General features: G+C 40.0%; 1 protein-coding gene across 2 annotated transcripts; it reads right to left on the bottom strand.

The window, feature by feature from the left end:
- Positions 1-129: 129 nt before the first annotated feature.
- Positions 130-18,459, bottom strand: LOC103507006 (GTP cyclohydrolase 1). 2 transcript variants are annotated; one of them, XM_017443135.2, is made up of 5 exons: positions 17,863-18,459; positions 13,459-13,535; positions 4,911-5,043; positions 1,904-2,186; positions 130-922 (listed from the first exon to the last, which is right to left on the bottom strand). In XM_017443135.2, the coding sequence occupies exons 1-5, from the start codon at positions 18,026-18,028 to the stop codon at positions 793-795; spliced, it is 789 nt and encodes a 262-aa protein (XP_017298624.1). In that variant the 5' UTR covers positions 18,029-18,459; the 3' UTR covers positions 130-792. The 2 variants fall into 2 exon arrangements, with proteins under 2 accessions (XP_017298624.1, XP_008469658.1); XM_008471436.2 differs by lacking the exons at positions 13,459-13,535; positions 17,863-18,459 and adding an exon at positions 7,681-7,908 and having other exon boundaries at positions 4,911-5,120.
- Positions 18,460-21,562: the final 3,103 nt, after the last annotated feature.

The following is a 21,562-nucleotide window of genomic DNA, read 5'->3' as shown; positions in this document are numbered from 1 at the left end:
CAAAGTCGCGCATCTACGCGTGCAGTGTGAGACCAGCCTCACTTACGAGTATACCAATTTACGGTATACCCTTATAGAATACAATTGTTATATGAGCATATTTTGAAAAAGCTATTTTCAGGTTTGGAATTTTGATAATGAAATTTTGAGTTATGATATATATCAAAGAGTAATTTTTTGTGGCAAAGAAGTCCAATGTAACATTACAGGTCTTGATGCAAATGTTTAAATGTAAAATGTGTAGCCTTAAAAATACATATAAATATTTAAAAGAAAACCAAAGGGTTTTTCAAAAGCTAAACTTTCGTCAATAAAATCTCTAAAATATATCTACAAGCTAATAAAATCGTATATAAATTCGGATTTTCAATTTTGGACCCTGACATATTGGTAAAAAAATAACAAACACGGCATACAAATATTACCTGGTGTAACCTTTGAAATTAAGGGGCAACTCAGCATGGTTGATCAATTCTAAAGGACTCATGGTCAGGTTTCCTACGATTGCAATACATCAGCCCATTTATCACGCGATTATCGCTACTCATTTTCACAATCCCTGGTTCAAATCAGTCATACAGTCTACAACCATAAATGACGGGCCACATGGACCAAAACCATCAGGCCGACCAAAACTATCATACATTCGTCACAAATCCTGATCAAATCAGCCCACAACCAATTTATAAAGGACCACCAAAAACAAAATACTGGGTAAAAAAACAATAAAGATTTAAAGGTTCGAAAAAAACACGCAGTGATGACAAAACGTTAAATATTAGGCGACAAGATTTACTTGGTGTTGACCAAGTTGAGGAATTCTTCGCGGGTCTTCGGGTCATCTCGGAACTGCCCCAGCATGGTGGAGGTGACGGTTTTACTGTTGATCTTCTGGACACCTCGCATGACCATGCACATGTGACTGCAAACAGAAACAACGGAGAGGTTAAATAGAAAGATTGTACTGGATTGCCGTCCCACTACCCTCTCACGAAACTCCTGATGTACTCGAAAGATTGTTTCCTCATGGTGGAGGTGACGGTTTTACTGTTGATCTTCTGGACACCTCGCATGACCATGCACATGTGACTGCAAACAGAAACAACGGAGAGGTCAAATAGAAAGATTGTACTGGATTGCCGTCCCACTACCCTCTCACGAAACTCCTGATGTACTCGCGAAAGATTGTTTCCTTCTTTATCTGACAAATATACATATTTTCAATATGAGACAGTGGAAATCCTACTTCCTATAGTCAAAATGTCTAATAGATCATGCTCATGGTCTATGTGACATTATGACCTGATCCTAAACACTAGTCTAGATGAGAAGATCTATTCAATGAAGGGTAATTTGAAGAAAACAGAATGGAAAATGACCCTTCTTTCAAAGACTTCTAGCTTCCTCAATCAAGTCTCTTCAAAGGAGCGAAAGAGGGTCGAGTGGATGAGGTACAATATCATGTCTCCTGATGAAGCGTTTCTCACATCAAAGCGTCCACTCCTTCATGTAAGTTCAATTGCAGTTGTAAAGTAACTTACCGAGATCAATAGGCTGTTGATACTAGAATGGAACATACTTCGTTTATCCTGCTGGGATAGGACTCAAAAGTCCCTTTGCCCCCGCAGTCTAATCGAGTTCTATATTTTGACATATTATGGGGAGTATATGTTATGGTTGCAATGCAATAGTCCTAAACTAAAATGGATGCGGCACATCAGGGATCAGGAAGAGACCGCCTTAACATAGGCTGTTGATACTAGAATGGAACATACTTCGTTTATCCTGCTGGGATAGGACTCAAAAGTCCCTTTGCCCCCGCAGTCTAATCGAGGTCTATATTTTGACTTTTTGACATATTATGGGGAGTATATTTTTATGTTATGGTTAATTTTCTACTTACACTCCCTCAACAACGACGGCAACACCAGCAGGCTGCACAGCCTTGGTGACAGCAATAGCGATCTGCTTGGTCAGCCTCTCCTGGACTTGCAGTCTTCGGCTGTAGATCTCAACGATACGGGCCAGCTTGGACAGACCCAGGATCTTCTTGCAGGGCAGATACCCGATGGACACCTTGCCGTAGAAGGGGACTAGATGGTGCTCGCACATGGAGAACATTTCGATGTCCTTGACCACAACCATCTCGTCGTGGTCCTCATCGAACACGGCATCGTTCAGAACCTCTGCAGACAGAAGAAATTAGGGGGAATTATTAGTTTATGCTGCCAATCCCATAGACTCAATAGATTGAGTTCTAAAAGGTGTGTCCACAAATCCACACATAGTCGACCGGCCGTCGATCGATTATGGGTCGATGTCCTTGACCACAACCATCTCGTCGTGGTCCTCATCGAACACGGCATCGTTCAGAACCTCTGCAGACAGAAGAAATTAGGGGGCATTATTAGTTTATGCTGCCAATCCCATAGACTCAATAGATTGAGTTCTAAAAGGTGTGTCCACACATAGTCGACCGGGCGTCGATCGATTATGGGTCGATGTGACTCGATGGCCGGTCGACTATACATAATATGAGGACATAGGACATACCTTAACAACGGAGACCGGCAGAAAGTTTGAAAGGCACCGCGTCGTATGGATTCAGTGATACAAAAGCGAGACGAGTGATCTTTTGGGAACTGGTGTATTCGTGCTATATCTCCGCTGATAAAACGGTGGATTCCGTACAACTCTCAGAAGTTTCAATATCGGACAACTGTCTAAAAATGGTACCTAAAATTTACTATATAGGTAGGTAACTAAAATGAGGTAGGTAAAAAAAAAGCGAGACGAAAGTCCCACGGGAAATTTACCGTTCAAGGAGAGCATTGAGACGTTAAAGACTTAAGGAAGAGGAAATCCTTCTCCTTCTTTGAAGTTCCTACTGAAAATGGGCAAGAAAGCCGAAATCGAGGGAGTGTATCAGTTCTCACCCAATTTCCTCACTCAGTACTTCATTCCTCAGAAGATTTCCAAGAACCAACTACACTAGGGTAAACAGACCCACTTTATAAACCTACATAGATAGATCTTCTTCCTCGCCATAACTCACAAACTCACATAGATAGTGTGGGAAGCAGATTATGACTGTAAGTTTCCCTCCATTTACCTGAAAAGAGTCTATGTACAATAGCTAGGTAAGTACATGTATATTGGATTTCACCAATGACTTAAAGAAAAGGAGTATTTAATCCAAAAAGGTGTTTAAAATAATCCAAAAAAGAGTTTCTAGTGATCCAAAAGGAGGAGTTTTTAAAAAGTCCTGTTTGGACCATTGAAAAATCCTTTTTGGATCATTAAAAATTCTCCCATTAGTGAAATATCTGATTAAGTCAATGGTGAAATCCACCAGTAACTGATTAAATTAAATAAACAACACAATAATTTTCAAGGGTTAAGGTACTCTATTTATTCATAACTTAATTTTCAATGTCCTTTAATATTTTAATTAAAATATTGAACACAATAAATAAACTCCATCCAAAAACCTTTGCTTATAACTTTCAGCTAAATTAAAGGATTGAAATAGATATTAAATTCGATGATTCAATTACGAAATTACAGTTTATGGATTCAATTACGAAATTACAGTTTATGAGTTTATTTTAAAAGGAAAAATCCATTCATATTTCACGTACATTATAGAATACAATTGTTATATGAGCATATTTTGAAAAAGCTATTTTCAGGTTTGGAATTTTGATAATGAAATTTTGAGTTATGATATCTATACATATATCAAAGAGTAATTTTTTGTGGCAAAGAAGTCCAATGTAATCGGTATACCCGCACTCGATACCAATTTACGGATCCAATGTGAGACGGGCCTTATACTTAGAATTGGTATCCACAATTCGGTACGTCATCCTGAGGAATTCGGCATGTGCCACCTGTCCACCTCGAAATGGTCCTCGCTAGGAGCTCTTGGTTGTTTTGGGGTTGAGGTCGGTGATATAACAATCGGGACGTCATGGCGTACGAAGGACTTGAAGTTAATTGAATATTGATTAGAGAATTGTCTCAGCGGGTGATAACCTTAGTATACTGGTACTGAGTCTGCCTATAGGCAAAACTGTACACCGTTGAAACCAGTGGTGACTCGTGAGTCATGACTAGGGAGGGAGATTTAATGAACTGTCAGCTTAGATTTGCTGGTGGATACAGTGGTTCCTACATTTCGTGGGATGATAGATGATAGAGCCGAGGTTTTGATTTCTAATTGGTGGGTAAGATGATTTTTAATTTACGACGTTGTAAGATAAAAATTAAATTTCCATTCAAGAAACTACGGCCTAGTGAACCCCAATGGATGAATATGAAACATCGCCACTGATTGGTACACACGAGTTCCAAGACCATGTAACCAGTTTGTTCCATCTACTACTTGGTTAGGTACATCACGAAAGCACAAAGGACAGTTATAATTATGACCTTCTAACCTTCTGTCATTCAATACTCAATATTGGTAGCACTGGTGTGAAAGACAAGATCATTTGGAACTTGGGAGTTATAGGATTGGGCCTCAAGGAAAAGGATGCCCGAATGTTGAAGTGAATCTCAGTTTGTGAGACTTGAGGTTTGATATTTTTGATTGAGGAAACTGTAACTACTGAGGTCTCATCGTCCCGGAATCGCAGAGAGAACAACAGAATAGGAGAAAGCGAGCCTTTTCGAGAACGAACCTTATCTGTTTATGATCAAGTCCTCCTCGAGCGGGAATCGAAGGACCTGGCGCTTACAAGGTAGGTACACTACCCTCTAAGGTCAGCCACTCACTAATAGGTATCAGATAGACCTGAGAGGCGGACCTGATCAGCCATACCTGTCAGATCAACCCAGGTCAACCTGATAGTGAGTGGCTGGTCCAAGTCAACTGGGCTGTCGTCTTAGTGGAATGTCTCTCTTACCTTCCAAAGTCTGGTCGTATCCCTTGGTGAAGAACAGCATGGCTTTGGCAGCTCTCTCGGGAGTTTTCAGCAGTCCTTGTCTGTCGGGGTTCTCTCCTAGGGCCCCCAGGAGGCGTTTGTAAGAAGCGGTCATGTCAGGAAGGAGGGCCTCTCTGGTGGGTGGCTGGTGATCCAGTTCTAGGTCGTTGTGGAAGGTGCATTTTTCGTGGCCTGAAACAGAGAAGAGGGTTTGGATTAAAGCATCAATTTGAACTTTAAGGTTGGATTTCACCAACAATTTTTCAACCCTTAGATGGCCTGTCAAGCTAACAGGCTGTTAAGTTACATTTGATTTGTATAGGGTGTTAGGGGAGAGAGAGAAACATTTATTTAATAACAAACAAATCAGCTGCCATACTTTGATTGGTTGCACATCACAGCCGAAACCATCATCCCATTTAAAAAGTAAGTTGGTGAAACCCACAGTAAATCTCTTGCCCCAAACGGGGATTCACTCCGATACCGTCGCTTCGTCAGGTGTGCTAACAGGAAAAATCCAGATGCTGATTCGCAAAACCCGTGTGTTACGTGTTCTCCAAAGATTACTTGGAATCTTGGAAAGGTAGGTAAGTAAATTGGGGAGAGTCCCCTCGCCCTCGTTTTATGAAAGAGATCCGTCTATTTCTCGTTCAGAGAATGATATATTAAAGATTTATTCTTTTACTAACTATTCTGTAAAATCCTACATGATTGAAATAACACACCATATTAGAAACGCGATCAGGATATGGATCGCATGATTCCACAACCAAGAACAAGGAAAATCTATGCAGGAATGCTTGGCAAACCTTTTGTAAAACCTACATCAACACCTGTTCAAAACCACACAAGTCAAATATAGACGAGTATCAATCACCCTTGCCTGAGGTTGAAATTCGATTAGGGTTAAATTACAACCGGGACGGGTACTTAAGCCTGGTTTGAACACACTTTGCGAAATATGGTCAGATTGGATGGACCGAAAACAACATGGCTAACAAGAGTAAAAAAAAAAGTTTAGATACCTAGCCTACAAGACAGAAGATTTATGCAAAGAGCCTTGAAATGAAAATTGTGTATGAAAATTAAATTGCTATTCCAGAGGCACTCGCTTATTAAAAAACTGGAAAATTGAATTTCCATCCTTAGGGCTGAAGTTTTAACCGGTTTTTCATGTTGAAATTCTTGTCCTTTGGCTATCAATTAATTAGTTAAACCTTAGGATATCCGATTATATCATTGATTGAATCAAAGGACCAAATTTGTAATGATATCAACAGAGCAAGATTTAAACAAGTTTTGCAATTTGTACAGGATTTTTGCAAGAACAAGGTGCATTGAAGGGTTGAAACTTTCGCACGAAAAGTTCCCAAGATATTGATAGATGCGTGAACGTGTCATTTTACACACATGTTATAGAGTTACAAGCTTACAATGCTCTAACAGGGAAAACTACCCATTTTACATATCTATATATTCAAGAAAGCTATATCTTTATACAAGTACCTACTACCTATACCTACTTATTCAGCAACTTTAAAAACCTACCTCTTTTGTCCTGTCAATGTGTCGTTAAAAAAATCATCAATAAAATTGGAATACCGATTTCTGTGATTTGGGGTGCTCCATGAAGCATGAAGTTTTGCACCAAATGACACCAAAATCCATCGAAATATTTTCATTATTTCTTTCTAGGTACCTACTTTGCGAACTTTTATTTATTTTTAAAGTACCTACCTACCTACCTACCTACCTATGTAACAATTTTGAACTTTTTTAGATACCTCTGTTTGAGGTTGGAAGAAGACGTTATTAGGACTAATAGAGGTATCTATTTGCCTAACCCCACCCCTTTTACGAAACCCTCTCAAATCGAGTCGTTTGAAATCTGATACTTTTTCTCGATGATCAGGAATTTCTTCAAATTCCAATAGGTTTGAAATTAACCCTACAAATGGCTCGTTATAATTATGACCTTCTAACCTTCTGTCATTCAATACTCAATATTGGTAGCACTGGTGTGAAAGACAAGATCATTTGGAACTTGGGCGTTATAGGATTGGGCCTCAAGGAAAAGGATGCCCGAATGGTGAAGTGAATCTCAGTTTGTGAGACTTGAGGTTTGATATTTTTGATTGAGGAAACTGTAACTACTGAGGTCTTATCGTCCCGGAATCGCAGAGAGAACAACAGAATAGGAGAAAGCGAGCCTTTTCGAGAACGAACCTTATCTGTTTATGATCAAGTCCTCCTCGAGCGGGAATCGAAGAACCTGGCGCTTACAAGGTAGGCACACTACCCTCTAAGGTCAGCCACTCACTAATAGGTAGACCTGAGAGGCGGACCTGATCAGCCGTACCTGTCAGATCAACCCAGGTCAACCTGATAGTGAGTGGCTGGTCCAAGTCAACTGGGCTGTCGTCTTGGTGAGACTTGAAAAGCAGGGGGGCGAAACATGTCTGTTTTTCTATAAATAAAAATACCCTACCAACCCAGTGAAGAGTATAAGTTATTTCTTTTACATCTATTTTACATCTAAAGAAAAACAATCTAGTTGTTCAAACAAACACAAAAAGAGCACAAACTAGTTTATCAACGAAACGCTAAAAAAAAAAAAACGAAGTTCATTGAGCTGGATCGGTTTATGTTATTTTTTTATGAAATTGGGGACATACGATAGGTTTATTATATTCAGTACGTTTAAGTCCAAGTCAAATCAAATAAACAACTTAAAGGACCCAAATCAACTTACTTGCTGACGAGTTCTTCTTCTTTTCGACCAGGGTTCCGTTTCCGCTTCCGTTGGAGGTTGAGATCAGTTGAGTACTTCCACTAGATACGATTTCCTTCATTTTGAACGGGAGAGGTGGGAAAATTAGAACACGAAAAAAATCACGAAAACGATTGACTTTGGAGAGGAACGGCTCAAAGGTTCTCGTACTATCACAGAGGAGGATTGATTGATTACTAGTCGTTAGAATCGAGGGGCTTCCTCGTTTTATACTACTATAATATGTTCAAACCAGTGCAGGCGCCCGTTTGGGAGGGACCCTCCAGGAGTTGGTTATGACCCGCAGCCGCAGATATATACCTGGGACATAATATTGCGTCCTCCTTCTTTTACTCTACCTTTTCCCAATTCTATCTGGAGTTGGCCTTTTTTTTTCTGGTATTTTACCCCTCTTCCTCTTTTCTCAATCCTATTTTTCTCAAGCTGTGTCTGTGTCTACACATAGTCAACGGCCTCGGCCGTCGAGCTGAAATTAAATCTGTATTATTATTATTATTTCATATCCAAAGGCGCAGTGATAGCACTGTATCACATTGTACGAACTAGTTTCCAACGGATCTCCTGAGTAATATTGCGCGTGGTAGGTAAGTTTGTATCCGGATAGGAGGGATGGGTGACCATGTGGGCAATTGCATGCTTCTGGCTTTTCTCAACCCCTCAGGGGTAAGTATATAGCATATTGTTGAATGGAGGGTAAAAAGCTTATAGCAGTTAAAGAGGTAGAACTTATGCCTGCGCCGCATTCGATGGGGAAAATCGGGGAACCAATTTCATTTGCTTGATCTCAGGGTGAAATTTGAGCAGCCACCCCTTTAGGGGTACATCCCCCCCCCTTCGGCGTCCCCTCCCCTACGTGAGTCTGTCCCAGTGGCGTAGCAAAATATGCCTGCCTCGCACGTTGTATAATCAAGCAAAATTCCCGTCTCATCTCCCATCTAGGGAATTACGTAAGTTTTTCTGGTTTACGTAACTCCTATAGCTTCGGAATCAGTTTTTCGTTTTTCAAATCTCAAAGAAAAGATTATGTAACCCGACCGATTGGTTAGACAATGATAATTGCTCGACATTTATGTAATGAGTAAACAATTATGTAACGGTATGGTTTTGCAGGACGCAGCAGATTTGAACCCACGAACCATGGGTCACCATGATTTGTGTCACTTGAGGGGCCTCCCGGATGCTGGGCTGCACGCTGGAGTGATTCGTAAAGTCAGAACATTAATATCAGTCATTTGAGATTCAGTTTGCAATTTTTTCCTCATGAGGATATCCACATGAGTATTCTCGCCTATGTAATTTATTTCATGAATGCGGCCAGGATTCGAACCCAGCACCCAGCACCTGGGTTGAGCCTTCTTGACCCCACGGTTACAAACCGGGCTCACTTCTAGGGCCTTATCAAACCAGAACTTTCAAGTCAATAACATTTGAACACTCAAGTTTATCAAGTTTAAGCGTGTTTTTGGTGTCCTGTCGGCTAAAAAGTCTACCTAACAAGACGAATCAACTGCACAGCCTACTTTTGGATCAATTCCTCTGATAGGACATTCAAGATGCTGGATGTACTTACAATGTAATGTGTTAGTTACTTTGTTTACGTCTGTACTTCGGTGAAGGCGGGTTAATAAACTTGTGCGGTGTACAGTACTCTTCGGTACCCTCGGTCATTGAGCGAATTCGTTCAAATCATGTAAGAAGGACCTAAAGAAGAAAATCGAGATTTGAACAAAACAGCTTTGAAGTTTTTGGTTTCCACTGGAATTTTTTTGGAAAATTATAGGGAAGATTTCACAAAACCTTGTGTATCTCGATGTCTGTAATTATTTTTGAAACTGATTCTTAACAGCATTGGAGCAATTGTTTTACCCAAAACCACACAAGTCAAATATAGACGAGTATCAATCACCCTTGCCTGAGGTTGAAATTCGATTAGGGTTAAATTACAACCGGGACGGACACTTAAGCCTGGTTTGAACACACTTTGCGAAATATGGATTATGCACGCCCGAAAAAATCAGATAAAAGTGGAACCTGCATTGACTTGTACAAGAAAGTAGGTACCTACATGCGTTTTCCCAATCAAAAGCTCGACATTAGAACTTTTTTTTTAGTTATTTTCACCACCTTCGAGCTTGAGGCTAAGGTCCTATAACAATCCTCCATATCCATTTCAAAATTCCCGTCTTCTTAGAAATTCGAAAAAGGTTGTCCCTACAAGAACAATATTGATCCTAGATTCCTAGAATATCTCATTGATTTCTCAGAGATTAAACCTAGGTACAGCATCTGTGCTGGTCTCAACAGCTATGTACAATTGTACATTTTGTACCTCCTAGTTCGAAATTCGATATTTTGCAAGAACAAGGTGCATTGAAGGGTTGAAACTTTCGCACGAAAAGTTCCCAAGATATTGATAGATGCGTGAACGTGTCATTTTACACACATGTTATAGAGTTACAAGCTTACAATGCTCTAACAGGGAAAACTACCCATTTTACATACCTATAGATTCAACAAAGCTATCTTTATACAAGTACCTACTATACCTACTTATTTAGCTACTTTAAAAACCTGCCTCTTTTGTCCTGTCAATGTGTCGTTAAAAAAATCAACAATAAAATTGGAAAACCGATTTCTGTTATTTGGGATGCTCCATGAAGCATGAAATTTTGCATCAAATGACACCAAAATCGATCGAAATATTTTCATTATTTCTTTCTAGGTACCTCCTACCTACTTAAATACCTCCTGAGGTACCTACTTTGCGAACTTTTATTTATTTTTAAAGTACCTACCTACTTACCTATGTAACAATTTTGAACTTTTTTAGATACCTCTGTTTGAGGTTGGAAGAAGACGCTAGGACTAATAGAGGTATCTATTTGCCTAACCCCACCCCTTTTACGAAACCCTCTCAAATCGAGTCGTTTGAAATCTGACACTTTTTCTCGATGATCAGGAATTTCTTCAAATTCCAATAGGTTTGAAATTAACCCTACAAATGGCTTTCCTGTGACTAAATGTCTTGTCGTTCGCCCGCCACTCACGCTCAGAAAGTCTGACAGACCACGGACTTGTCCTTTTTCCGACACAGACGGACGTTAAGTTAAGACGGTCTCACAGACCAGACCTAGGTCTCAGCTTGAGTTGCTGCCCTAAGTCTGATAAAATCTCCTAATGTCTATGTCTGTCCAAACTGCCTTATTGCCGTTTGCTCAAAGTACAAAGGTTCATAGAGGTTACTCAAGTATCCATTGCAAATTCACGGACAATTGAGCACCAGTGGCGTAGCGTGGTCTAAATTCAAGTGTAGGGCCTTGTAGGGCTCATGCACAGGTCTACCAAGTCCCATCACAGTAGGTACATGCTATTAATATTTATGGGCATTAGAGTGAACTTTTGAGCTGTATGGCCGCCATACACGCCATACATACACGCTACCTTTCTTATCGCAAAACTCATTTTACACTACTTCGAGGAAGTTATTTTAGAAACAGGAAAAGGGAAATCCAAGCTTTTACCTGAGATATAAATCGTGATTTGCCCAGGGCCATTCATGGGGGGGGGGGCACTTACGGTCCACTTTGCCCCGGGAAAGTTCTCCTAAAGGGCGAGGGGGCAGATCCAGCGGTTTTGTAGCCCAAATAGGGCGTTGGGTTCACAGGAGGATTCAGCCCGTTTGCCCCGGACCAGGGGGCGTATGCTGGGTTGTACAGCGAATTCGGGTTGACGAATTCTCGCGAATTTTGCTTTCACGAGTTGTAGATACGTTCTACACAAAAATGCATGGCACGCCAGCGCTGTGGGTTCGAAAATCCACGGGTCCTTTTGGAACTAAGAGTAAATCCGAGGTTCAGAATTGTCTAGAACCCGCAGTATTAATATAACCAGGGGTTTTTCCCCCAAAAAGGAAAATAAAATAGATATCTACATTCTACAATCCCTCTGGCTATATGACTAGGCACTTTCTACGAAATACTTGCCAAATGAAACACATCCACAGTATAAAGGTGTGTCTACAATAGGCGACTGGCCGTCGATCCACATCGATTCAAAATAATCGATGATGATAATAATCGATACAAACAATAATCGATGGACACACCTTAAGACAGTGCCGGAACGTGTTTGGCGGAAAAAGCTTCCGACTTCAGTCTATCTGAAGGTGTGTCCACACATAGTCGACGGCTGTCGATAGATCATCGATCGACACCTTAAGAGACCTAGATGTGTCCTACAATTGGAGCTTGTGTGGCCGGCCCAATTCTTGTACCTGAACTTCCCAGACGTTTTAAATTTTATCAAATCACAGCGGTATTCTCACATCAAAGATTCGTTCATCCTAATCGTTGCGTTATCTGTTATCAATTTATCAATCATGCTGTTCACACGTGAACCTAATCTCTAGACTTGTCTAGCCAAAGGTGTAGCAAAAAATAGTTACCTATCTATGTTCCGAAATAGTTGTGCCTAGAGTGTACCTAATTGTTACAGTTAGCCCGCTTCATCTTTGAACGGCCCTGGATTTGCCAATTATAATGTAGAAAAATCAATAAAAAGGCAATTATTATAAAATGTAGGCGATTGAGGCAGTTCTATTTTTCCAATAGTAATGTCAAGGTTATATGTTCGAGATCAGAGTTACTTCTGATTTTATTTAATTAAATTTAACATTGTTCATTCAATTCAAGAGATAACCCCACCCTTGATCAAACTTCAATTCTTCTTCTTGCACTTTTTTTTATATTAGGTTCGTCTAATAATAAAAGATTGATATATACCCATATAATATATATGTATAAATAAAGTTTGATTGAATTGTTCAATATTTCTTGCTAGCCCTATCTTACCTCCCGAGGTACCCTCTTGCAAAGTTGTAACTTTGCAATCGGGAGCAAAGTTTCATCATCAACATTAATTTGACGTGTAAGTGATGTAAGTACATAATTATCAGTACCTATTTATTTATCCATTCCTAAGTACCTAGGTGCCTAATGTAAAAAAAAAACAACAACAAGGTTCTACAAAAGAAAAGTCAATCTCCGAATACCTAGGTAATTGACTTCTTCTTTTGTGGTAGATAATATAGCGATTTAAAGATTTTCTATCATCAAGAATTGATATTAGCTCAAGCTTTGCTTATGATGTAATCCGCTTTGAAATACTAATGCTTAGCTATGTATGTACCTACTTACCTAATACTTAAATGTTCCAAGTGTGATTGATATATTATTACCTATGTAGGTATGTGGAAGTCCAAGAACCATTATATGTTATGCAAACTATTTACCTACCTACCTATGTATATTGTATAATACAATATATTATCAACAACTCTATGGAGAAAATTCTCATTGAGCCCATTGACCTATACCTACCTATCGATCAGCACAAGAGAAGTAAACCTTAAGAAAAGAACAGCAAATATGTATCTATGTATTCTCAGCGGGTGATAACCTTAGTATACTGGTACTGAGTCTGCCTATAGGCAAAACTGTACACCGTTGAAACCAGTGGTGACTCGTGAGACTTGAAAGGGAGATTTAATGAACTGTCAGCTTAGATTTGCTGTTTCGTGGGATGATAGAGCCGAGGTTTTGATTTCTAATTGGTGGGTAAGATGATTTTTGATTTACGACGTTGTAAGATAAAAATTAAATTCTCATTCAAGAAAGTACGGCCTAGTGAACCCCAATGGATGAATATGAAACATCGCCACTGATTGGTACACAGGGTCATGTCAGGAAGGAGGGCCTCTCTGGTGGGTGGCTGGTGATCCAGTTCTAGGTCGTTGTGGAAGGTGCATTTTTCGTGGCCTGAAACAGAGAAGAGGGTTTGGATTAAGGCTTCAGTTTGAACTTTAAGGTTGGATTTCACCAACAATTTTTCAACCCTTAGATGGCCTGTCAAGCTAACAGGCTGTTAAGTTACATTTGATTTGTATAGGGTGTTAGGGGAGAGAGAGAAACATTTATTTAATAACAAACAAATCAGCTGCCATACTTTGATTGGTTGCACATCACAGCCGAAACCATCATCCCATTTAAAAAGTAAGTTGGTGAAACCCACAGTAAATCTCTTGCCCCAAACGGGGATTCACTCCGATACCGTCGCTTCGTCAGGTGTGCTAACAGGAAAAATCCAGATGCTGATTCGCAAAACCCGTGTGTTACGTGTTCTCCAAAGATTACTTGGAATCTTGGAAAGGTAGGTAAGTAAATTGGGGAGAGTCCCCTCGCCCTCGTTTTATGAAAGAGATCCGTCTATTTCTCGTTCAGAGAATGATATATTAAAGATTTATTCTTTTACTAACTATTCTGTAAAATCCTACATGATTGAAATAACACACCATATTAGAAACGCGATCAGGATATGGATCGCATGATTCCATAACCAAGAACAAGGAAAATCTATGCAGGAATGCTTGGCAAACCTTTTGTAAAACCTACATCAACACCTGTTAAAAAGAATCTTGAAGTGGTTCCAACCTTTGAAAAGTTGCCCATGGACGAGTTTGTGCCTATCCCTCAATATCAAGGTTAGAATACAAATGACAAACCTCTGCATTAGTTCATTTAGATTTGTGTTGTAGGATCTGTGCTAATCCTGTTCAGTAGGTACATCAATCATAGTTAATGTGAGGTAGTTAGGATACTAACAGAGGCAATTAGCACGGTGCTGGCGAGATTGCACTTTTTCATTGCCATTACAGTATTTATGTTTTCTCTTGAAACTACTTCATACTTCAGAGTAACAATATTTTCGCTCTTCGCCTATGTGTTCTATGTTGGTTTCAAGGCTGTTGCAATCTGTTGCATCGATATTGATATCCAGCAGCAAGATCTTTATGTTGGTATCCTAAGTGATCCAAATGGTTTTGGACTGAGGCCGAAGGTGAGGGAAATTTTGATTACCTAACACGAAACACTCCCCAACATGTTAATTAGGTACCAGTGGATATCACTCTTGAACACCGGTAAGTACTACGTACCACCTAGCTGACCTAGAAGGTGTCTCTGGCAATGGAAATGCAGTTGGGTGGAAGAGCTCACTCTGTGACAATCCTACTGTTAAAGCCGAAAAATGGTTGCCAAATTTTTGTCCCCAAAAAAAAAAGAAAAAATCCAGGCAATGGAAATGCAGTTGGGTGGAAGAGCTCACTCTGTGACAATCCTACTGTTAAAGCCGAAAAATGGTTGCCAAATTTTTGTCCCCGAAAAAAGAAAAAATCCGATGATTCGATCGACTAGTATAATAACAGAGGTAAAACCAAAGTAATCCGTTACACGATACGTCATCAAGGAAACATGATCACTTGACAGTACGCAGTAGGTACGATGAAATCATTAAGCAATCATTGATATTCATTATTTAAATATGTATACTACTAGTATACCGACTCGTACTTTTCTAATCCTATTCATTCCTATTGTAATAAATTAACACTTAACAATCTTAACATTGATGATACTGACAAGACACTTGGATTTGCACAACTCTAGTTTATTCCTGCCATCAAGGAAATAGGATCGGTTGAATCGGTTCATTATCAGAAGTAACAGATACATCAAGAAGTGCATTAATGATACTGACAAGACACTTGGATTTGCACAACTCTAGTTTATTCCTGCCATCAAGGAAATAGGATCGGTTGAATCGGTTCATAGCAGAAGTAACAGATACATCAAGAAGTTCAACCTGATAGTGGGTGGGTGGCCTTAGCACAGTTTTTTTTTTTTTTTTTTGTAGTTACTCAAAAGGTTTGAAAATGAGAAAATTGAAGCAGGTACCTTCCTATTGAAAACACATTATTAGTTATGTAATTGATCATCTCTGGCAGTATTCCGTTATGCAACAAAACAAACAAACAAACTGTTCTGATTTTTTTTTTCTATTTGTAGAACAAAAAATAACTGGATTTTCGTATGGCCGCAATATGTAAGTACTTATATATGTTGGGTGAGATTATTACGCGGCCAAGTGCACCGCCATACTTAAGCGAAAAAACGTCGACTTTGCCGGGAAATCCGGGAATGGATCCAGGAATCTTCGGTACCAATATTGGCTACACATGTTCTAAACCGGCACACTTGCAGGTAAAATAGCGATTTAAAGATTTTCTATCATCAAGAATTGATATTAGCTCAAGCTTTGCTTATGATGTAATCCGCTTTGAAATACTAATACTTAGCTATGTATGTACCTACTTACCTAATACTAAATGTTTCAAGTGTGATAGTGTGATTGATATATTATGTGGAAGTCCAAGAACCATTATAATGTATGCAAATTATTTATCCATCCACAATACAAAATACAACATATTATCAACAACTCTATTGAGAAAATTCTCATTGAGCCCATTGACCTACCTATCGATCAACAGAAGAGAAGTAAACCTCAAGAAAAGAACAGCAAATATGTACCTATGTATTAGGTACTTACTTGGAATAAACAAAGAAAATAAATTGTTAACTTTGAACTTTATGAGTTCGAAAATCCACGGGTCCTTTTGGAACTAAGAGTAAATCCGAGGTTCAGAATTGTCTAGAACCCGCAGTATTAATATAACCAGCGGTTATTCCCCCAAAAAGGAAAATAAAATAGGTATCTACAATCCCTCTGGCTATATGGCTATGGCTAGGCACTTTCTACGAAATACCGAGGAGGGACCCACTGTTAGATGTGCCCCGGGGCCCGCTTCATCTTTGAACGGCCCTGGATTTGCCAATTATAATGTAGAAAAATCAATAAAAAGGCAATTATTATAAAATGTAGGCGATGGAGGCAGTTCTATTTTTCCAACAGCAATGTCAAGGTTATATGTTCGAGATCAGAGTTGGTTCTGATTTTATTTAATTAATTTTAATATTGTTCATTCAATTCAAGAGATAACCCCACCCTTGATCAAACTTCAATTCTTCTTCTTGTACTTTTTTTTATATTTAGGTTCGTCTAATAATAAAAGATTGATATATACCCATGTATATGTATAAATAAAGTTTGATTGAATTGTTCAATATTTTTCTTGCTAGCCTTATCTTACCTCCCGAGGTACCCTCTTGCAAAGTTGTAACTTTGCAATCGGGACCAAAGTTTCATCATCAACATTAATTTGACGTGTAAGTGATGTAAGTACATAATTATCAGTACTTATTTATTTATCCATTCCTATGTGCCTAGGTGCCTAATGTAAAAAAAAAGGTTCTACAAAAGAAAAGTCAATCTCCAAATACCTAGGTAATTGACTTCTTCTTTTGTGGTTGATAAATGCCAAATGAAACACATCCACAGTATAAAGGTGTGTCTACAATAGGCGACTGGCCGTCGATCCACATCGATTCAAAATAATCGATGATAATAATCGATACAAACAATGATCGATGGACACAGTGCCGGAACGCGTTTGGCGGAAAAAGCTTCCGACTTCAGTTTATCTGAAGGTGTGTCCACACATAGTCGACGGCCGTCGATAGATCATCGATCGACACCTTGAGAGACCTAGATGTGTCCGACAATCAGAGCTTGGAAGGCCGGCCCAATTCTTGTACCTGAACTTCCCAGACGTTTTAAATTTTATCAAATCACAGCGGTATTTTCACATCAAAGATTCGTTCATCCTAATCGTTGCGTTATCTGTTATCAATCATGCTGTTCACACGTGAACCTAATCTCTAGACTTGTCTAGCCAAAGGTGTAGCAAAAAATAGTTACCTATGTTCCGAAATAGTTGTGCCTAGAGTTTATCTATGTACCTAATTGTTACAGTTGAATAGTTTATCAATGTTCCGAAATAGATTCCCGCCCCCATCTATGGGACCTTGAAAAAATTGTACATAGACCTAGGAGTAACTAGTTTTCTAAGGTCAATTATGTTTGGATCGATTAGAATAGATGTGCTGTTGTGTTTGAAACCTCTTTCTGGTGCTTTATTACTTCTTCTGGCGGTTACAAAGGGTTTTTCATGCTTCAAAGGAAAAGCACAGGTCCTCACGATGGTTGACTGCGGTTCGGGATGCGCCATGTAATCTTGACTAGAGACCATCAACTGATCAACCCCTTCGGTGAAGCTACAACAAGAAGTACCCTCAGTAAACCCCTCTTGTTCTTTTTCCACCTAATATGGGTATAAGAGTTTTCTACCTGTTTGAGTGTTCTTTCTCGGTCTTGGAGTTCCGGGAACGTCAATTTCTTCAGACGTCAGCTCTTCTTGCCAGGATCTTGTTCGGTTCTGAATGGACAATTGTTTCTTGTCTGGTGAGTCAACAACTCCGTTTCCATTGGTAACATTAGCAGCGTCACCGTTCATCTTGACAAAGTGGTCGATATCTTCAATAGGGTTCGAGCGGAGTCCCTTTTCTGGGATGCAAAGTCCGAAAGTCCTTTTCCAGCACTTTTGACGTTAGTTTAGTTGTGGAATTTCCGCGTTAATTTGGCGAAACGGTCGATAAAAGATCGGGGAATTTCTTTTTATCCACACAAAGGAAAAGCAAGACGAAACTTGGCACTTTGAAATATCACAAGTTCACAACAATAAATAACGTCTCTTGAAAATCTATAAATTCGTGCGTTCAAATAGCCGACAAAATTACCAAGTCAATAAATAAATATGTACTTACAAATTTTAAATAAAACAATAATTTGATAAAAATGTTAATTTAGTAAATAAATTCGATCAATTACGGTCAGTGGTAACTTAGGTTATTGTTACGTTCACAAGTTATGTCCTTTAATAAAAATTAATAACGCGAAAGCGGGACATTTTAGCGTCCCCAGAGGATTTCTCGGGACAGCGGGACCAGAGGCTCCAAAGCGGGACGTATGGTCAGCCTAGTTATGACCCGCAGCCACAGGTAATACCTGGGACATATTGCGTCCTCCTTCTTTTACTCTACCTTTTCCCAATTCTATCTGGAGTTGGCCTTTTTTTTCCTGGTATTTGACCCCTCTTCCTCTTTTCTCAATCCTATTTTTCTCAAGCTGCGTCTATGTCTACACATAGTCAACGGCCGCGGCCGTCGAGCTGAAATTAAATCTGTATTATTTTATTATTATTATTATTATTATTTCATATCCAAAGGCGCAGTGATAGCACTGTATCACATTGTACGAACTAGTTTCCAACGGATCTCTTGAGTAATATTGCGCGTGGTGGGTAAGTTTGTATCCGGATAGGAGGGATGGGTGAGTTAAAGAGGTAGAACTTATGCCTGCCCCCGCATTCGACGGGGAAATTGGGGAACCAATAATAATTTCATTTGCTTGATCTCAGGGTGAAATTTGAGCAGCCACCCCTTCAGGGGTACATGCCCCCCCCCTTCGGCGTCCCCTCCCCTACGTGAGTCTGTCCCAGTGGCGTAGCAAAATATGCCTGCCTCGCACGTTGTATAATCAAGCAAAATTCCCGTCTCATCTCCCATCTAGGGAATTACGTAAGTTTTTCTGGTTTACGTAACTCCTATAGCTTCGGAATCAGTTTTTCGTTTTTCAAATCTCAAAGAAAAGATTATGTAACCCGACCGATTGGTTAGACAATGATAATTGCTCGACATTTATGTAATGAGTAAACAATTATGTAACGGTGTGGTTTTGCGGGACGCAGCAGATTTGAACCCACGAACCATGGGTCACCATGATTTGTGTCGCTTGAGGGGCCTCTCGGATGCTGGGCTGCACGCTGGAGTGATTCGTAAAGTCAGAACATTAATATCAGTCATTTGAGATTCAGTTGTTTGCAATTTTTTCCTCATGAGGATATCCACATGAGTATTCGCGCCTATGTAATTTATTTCATGAATGCGGCCAGGATTCGAACCCAGCACCCATCACCTGGGTTGAGCCTTCTTGACCCCACGGTTACAAACCGGGCTCACTTCTAGGACCTTATCAAACCAGAACTTTCAAGTCAATAACATTTGAACACTCAAGTTTATCAAGTTCAAGCGTGTTTTTGGTGTCTGGTCGGCTAAAAAGTCTACCTAACAAGACGAATCAACTGCACAGCCTACTTTGGATCAATTCCTCTGATAGGACATTCAAGATGCTGGATGTACTTACAATGTAATGTGTTAGTTACTTTGTTTACGTCTGTACTTTGGTGAAGACGGGTTAATAAACTCGTGCGGTGTACAGTACTCTTCGGTACCCTCGGTCATTGAACGATTTCGTTCAAATCATGCAAGAAGGACCTAAAGAAGAAAATCGAGATTTGAACAAAACAGCTTTGAAGTTTTTGATTTCCACTGGAAATTTTTTGGAAAATTATAGGGAAGATTTCACAAAACCTTGTGTATCTCGATGTCTGTAATTATTTTTGGAACTGATTCTTAACAGCATTGGAGCAATTGTTTATCTATTACTCAAAAATGGTTAGGTCCTTCTGGTCTTCAATTGTCTAATTTCTGCAAAATTTACGGGGACCTCTTTACCTATTTGGAAAACCCGAGCTGCATGAGGAAAAATCATGTCGAATTTTCAATTCCTGAACGGTATATGTGAATCACGGATTCCCAAAGTCTTTAGTAATTCCTTACATGCTTAGAATAATTTGTATTCATTGAGATAATCACTCTTCAGACAATCACTGACATGTGATGAGATTTACGACTACAAAGGTGTGTGTGTGTGCTCATCAGGTAGACCTGACAGGCATACCTTTCAGGCCTACCTGATGGTGAATGGCTGGCCTCACACATCTCAGATCTGCCATAATCCCGCAGGCCTGGAACTAAGGGATTGCGGGATTAAAACTCATGAGGCATTGCAATCCCTACCACATTTCATGCTGCTGTTGTTGTTGTTGTTGTTGTTACCGTTGTCGACTAGTTCTCCGTCTCTAGGCCCAGCAACTGTGCCACCTCTACAGGATTGGTTCACAAGGCTGTTGTGGGTCTAGCTCTAGCATAATTGGAATAAGATCTGGGCAGTTAAATAGGTGGTGGACGTAGGTCCCTTTCATAGACTGCCTAATGGCTCTCCTGTGACTAAATGTCTTGTCGTTCGCCCGCCACTCACGCTCAGAAAGTCTGACAGACCACGGACTTGTCCTTTTTCCGCCACAGACGGACGTTAAGTTCAGACGGTCTCACAGACCAGACCTAGGTCTCAGCTTGAGTTGCTGCCCTAAGTCTGATTAAATCTCCTAATGTCTATGTGTGTCCGAACTGCCTTATATTGCCGTTTCCTCAAAGTACAAAGGTTCACAGAGGTTACTCAAGTATCCATTGCAAAGTCACGGACAATTGAGCACCAGTGGCGTAGCGTGGTCTAAATTCAAGTGTAGGGCCTTGTAGGGCTCATGCACAGGTCTACCAAGTCCCATCACAGTAGGTACATGCCATTAATATTTATGGGCATTAGAGTGAACTTTTGAGTTGTATGGCCGCCATACACGCTACCTTTCTTATCGCAAAACTCATTTTACACTACTTCGAGGAAGTTATTTTACAAACAGGAAAAGGGAAATCCAAGCTTTTACCTGAGATATAAATCGTGATTTGCCCAGGGCCATTCATAGAGGGGGCTCTTACGGTCCAATTTGCCCGGGGAAAGTTCTCCTAAAGGGCGAGGGGGCAGATCCAGCGGTTTTGTAGCCCAAATAGGGCGTTGGGTTCACAGGAGGATTCAGCCCGTTTGCCCCGGACCAGGGGGCGTATGCTGGGTTGTACAGCGAACTCGGGTTGACGAATTCTCGCGAATTGTGCTTTCACGAGTTGTACGTTGTACACAAAAATGCATGGCACGCTAGCGCTGTGAAGTACGGTGCGCCAAAGAGTGTCAAATCTGGGGGTGATGGAACATGTCTCATGCCCTCCAGTCCCGTCACTCACGCTCAGACCTCAGA

The sequence above is a fragment of the Diaphorina citri genome, unplaced genomic scaffold (genome assembly GCF_000475195.1).
Source record: "Diaphorina citri unplaced genomic scaffold, Diaci psyllid genome assembly version 1.1 scaffold281, whole genome shotgun sequence".
Taxonomy (NCBI): domain Eukaryota; kingdom Metazoa; phylum Arthropoda; class Insecta; order Hemiptera; family Psyllidae; genus Diaphorina; species Diaphorina citri.
This window is presented reverse-complemented; position numbering and strand designations above follow the sequence as displayed.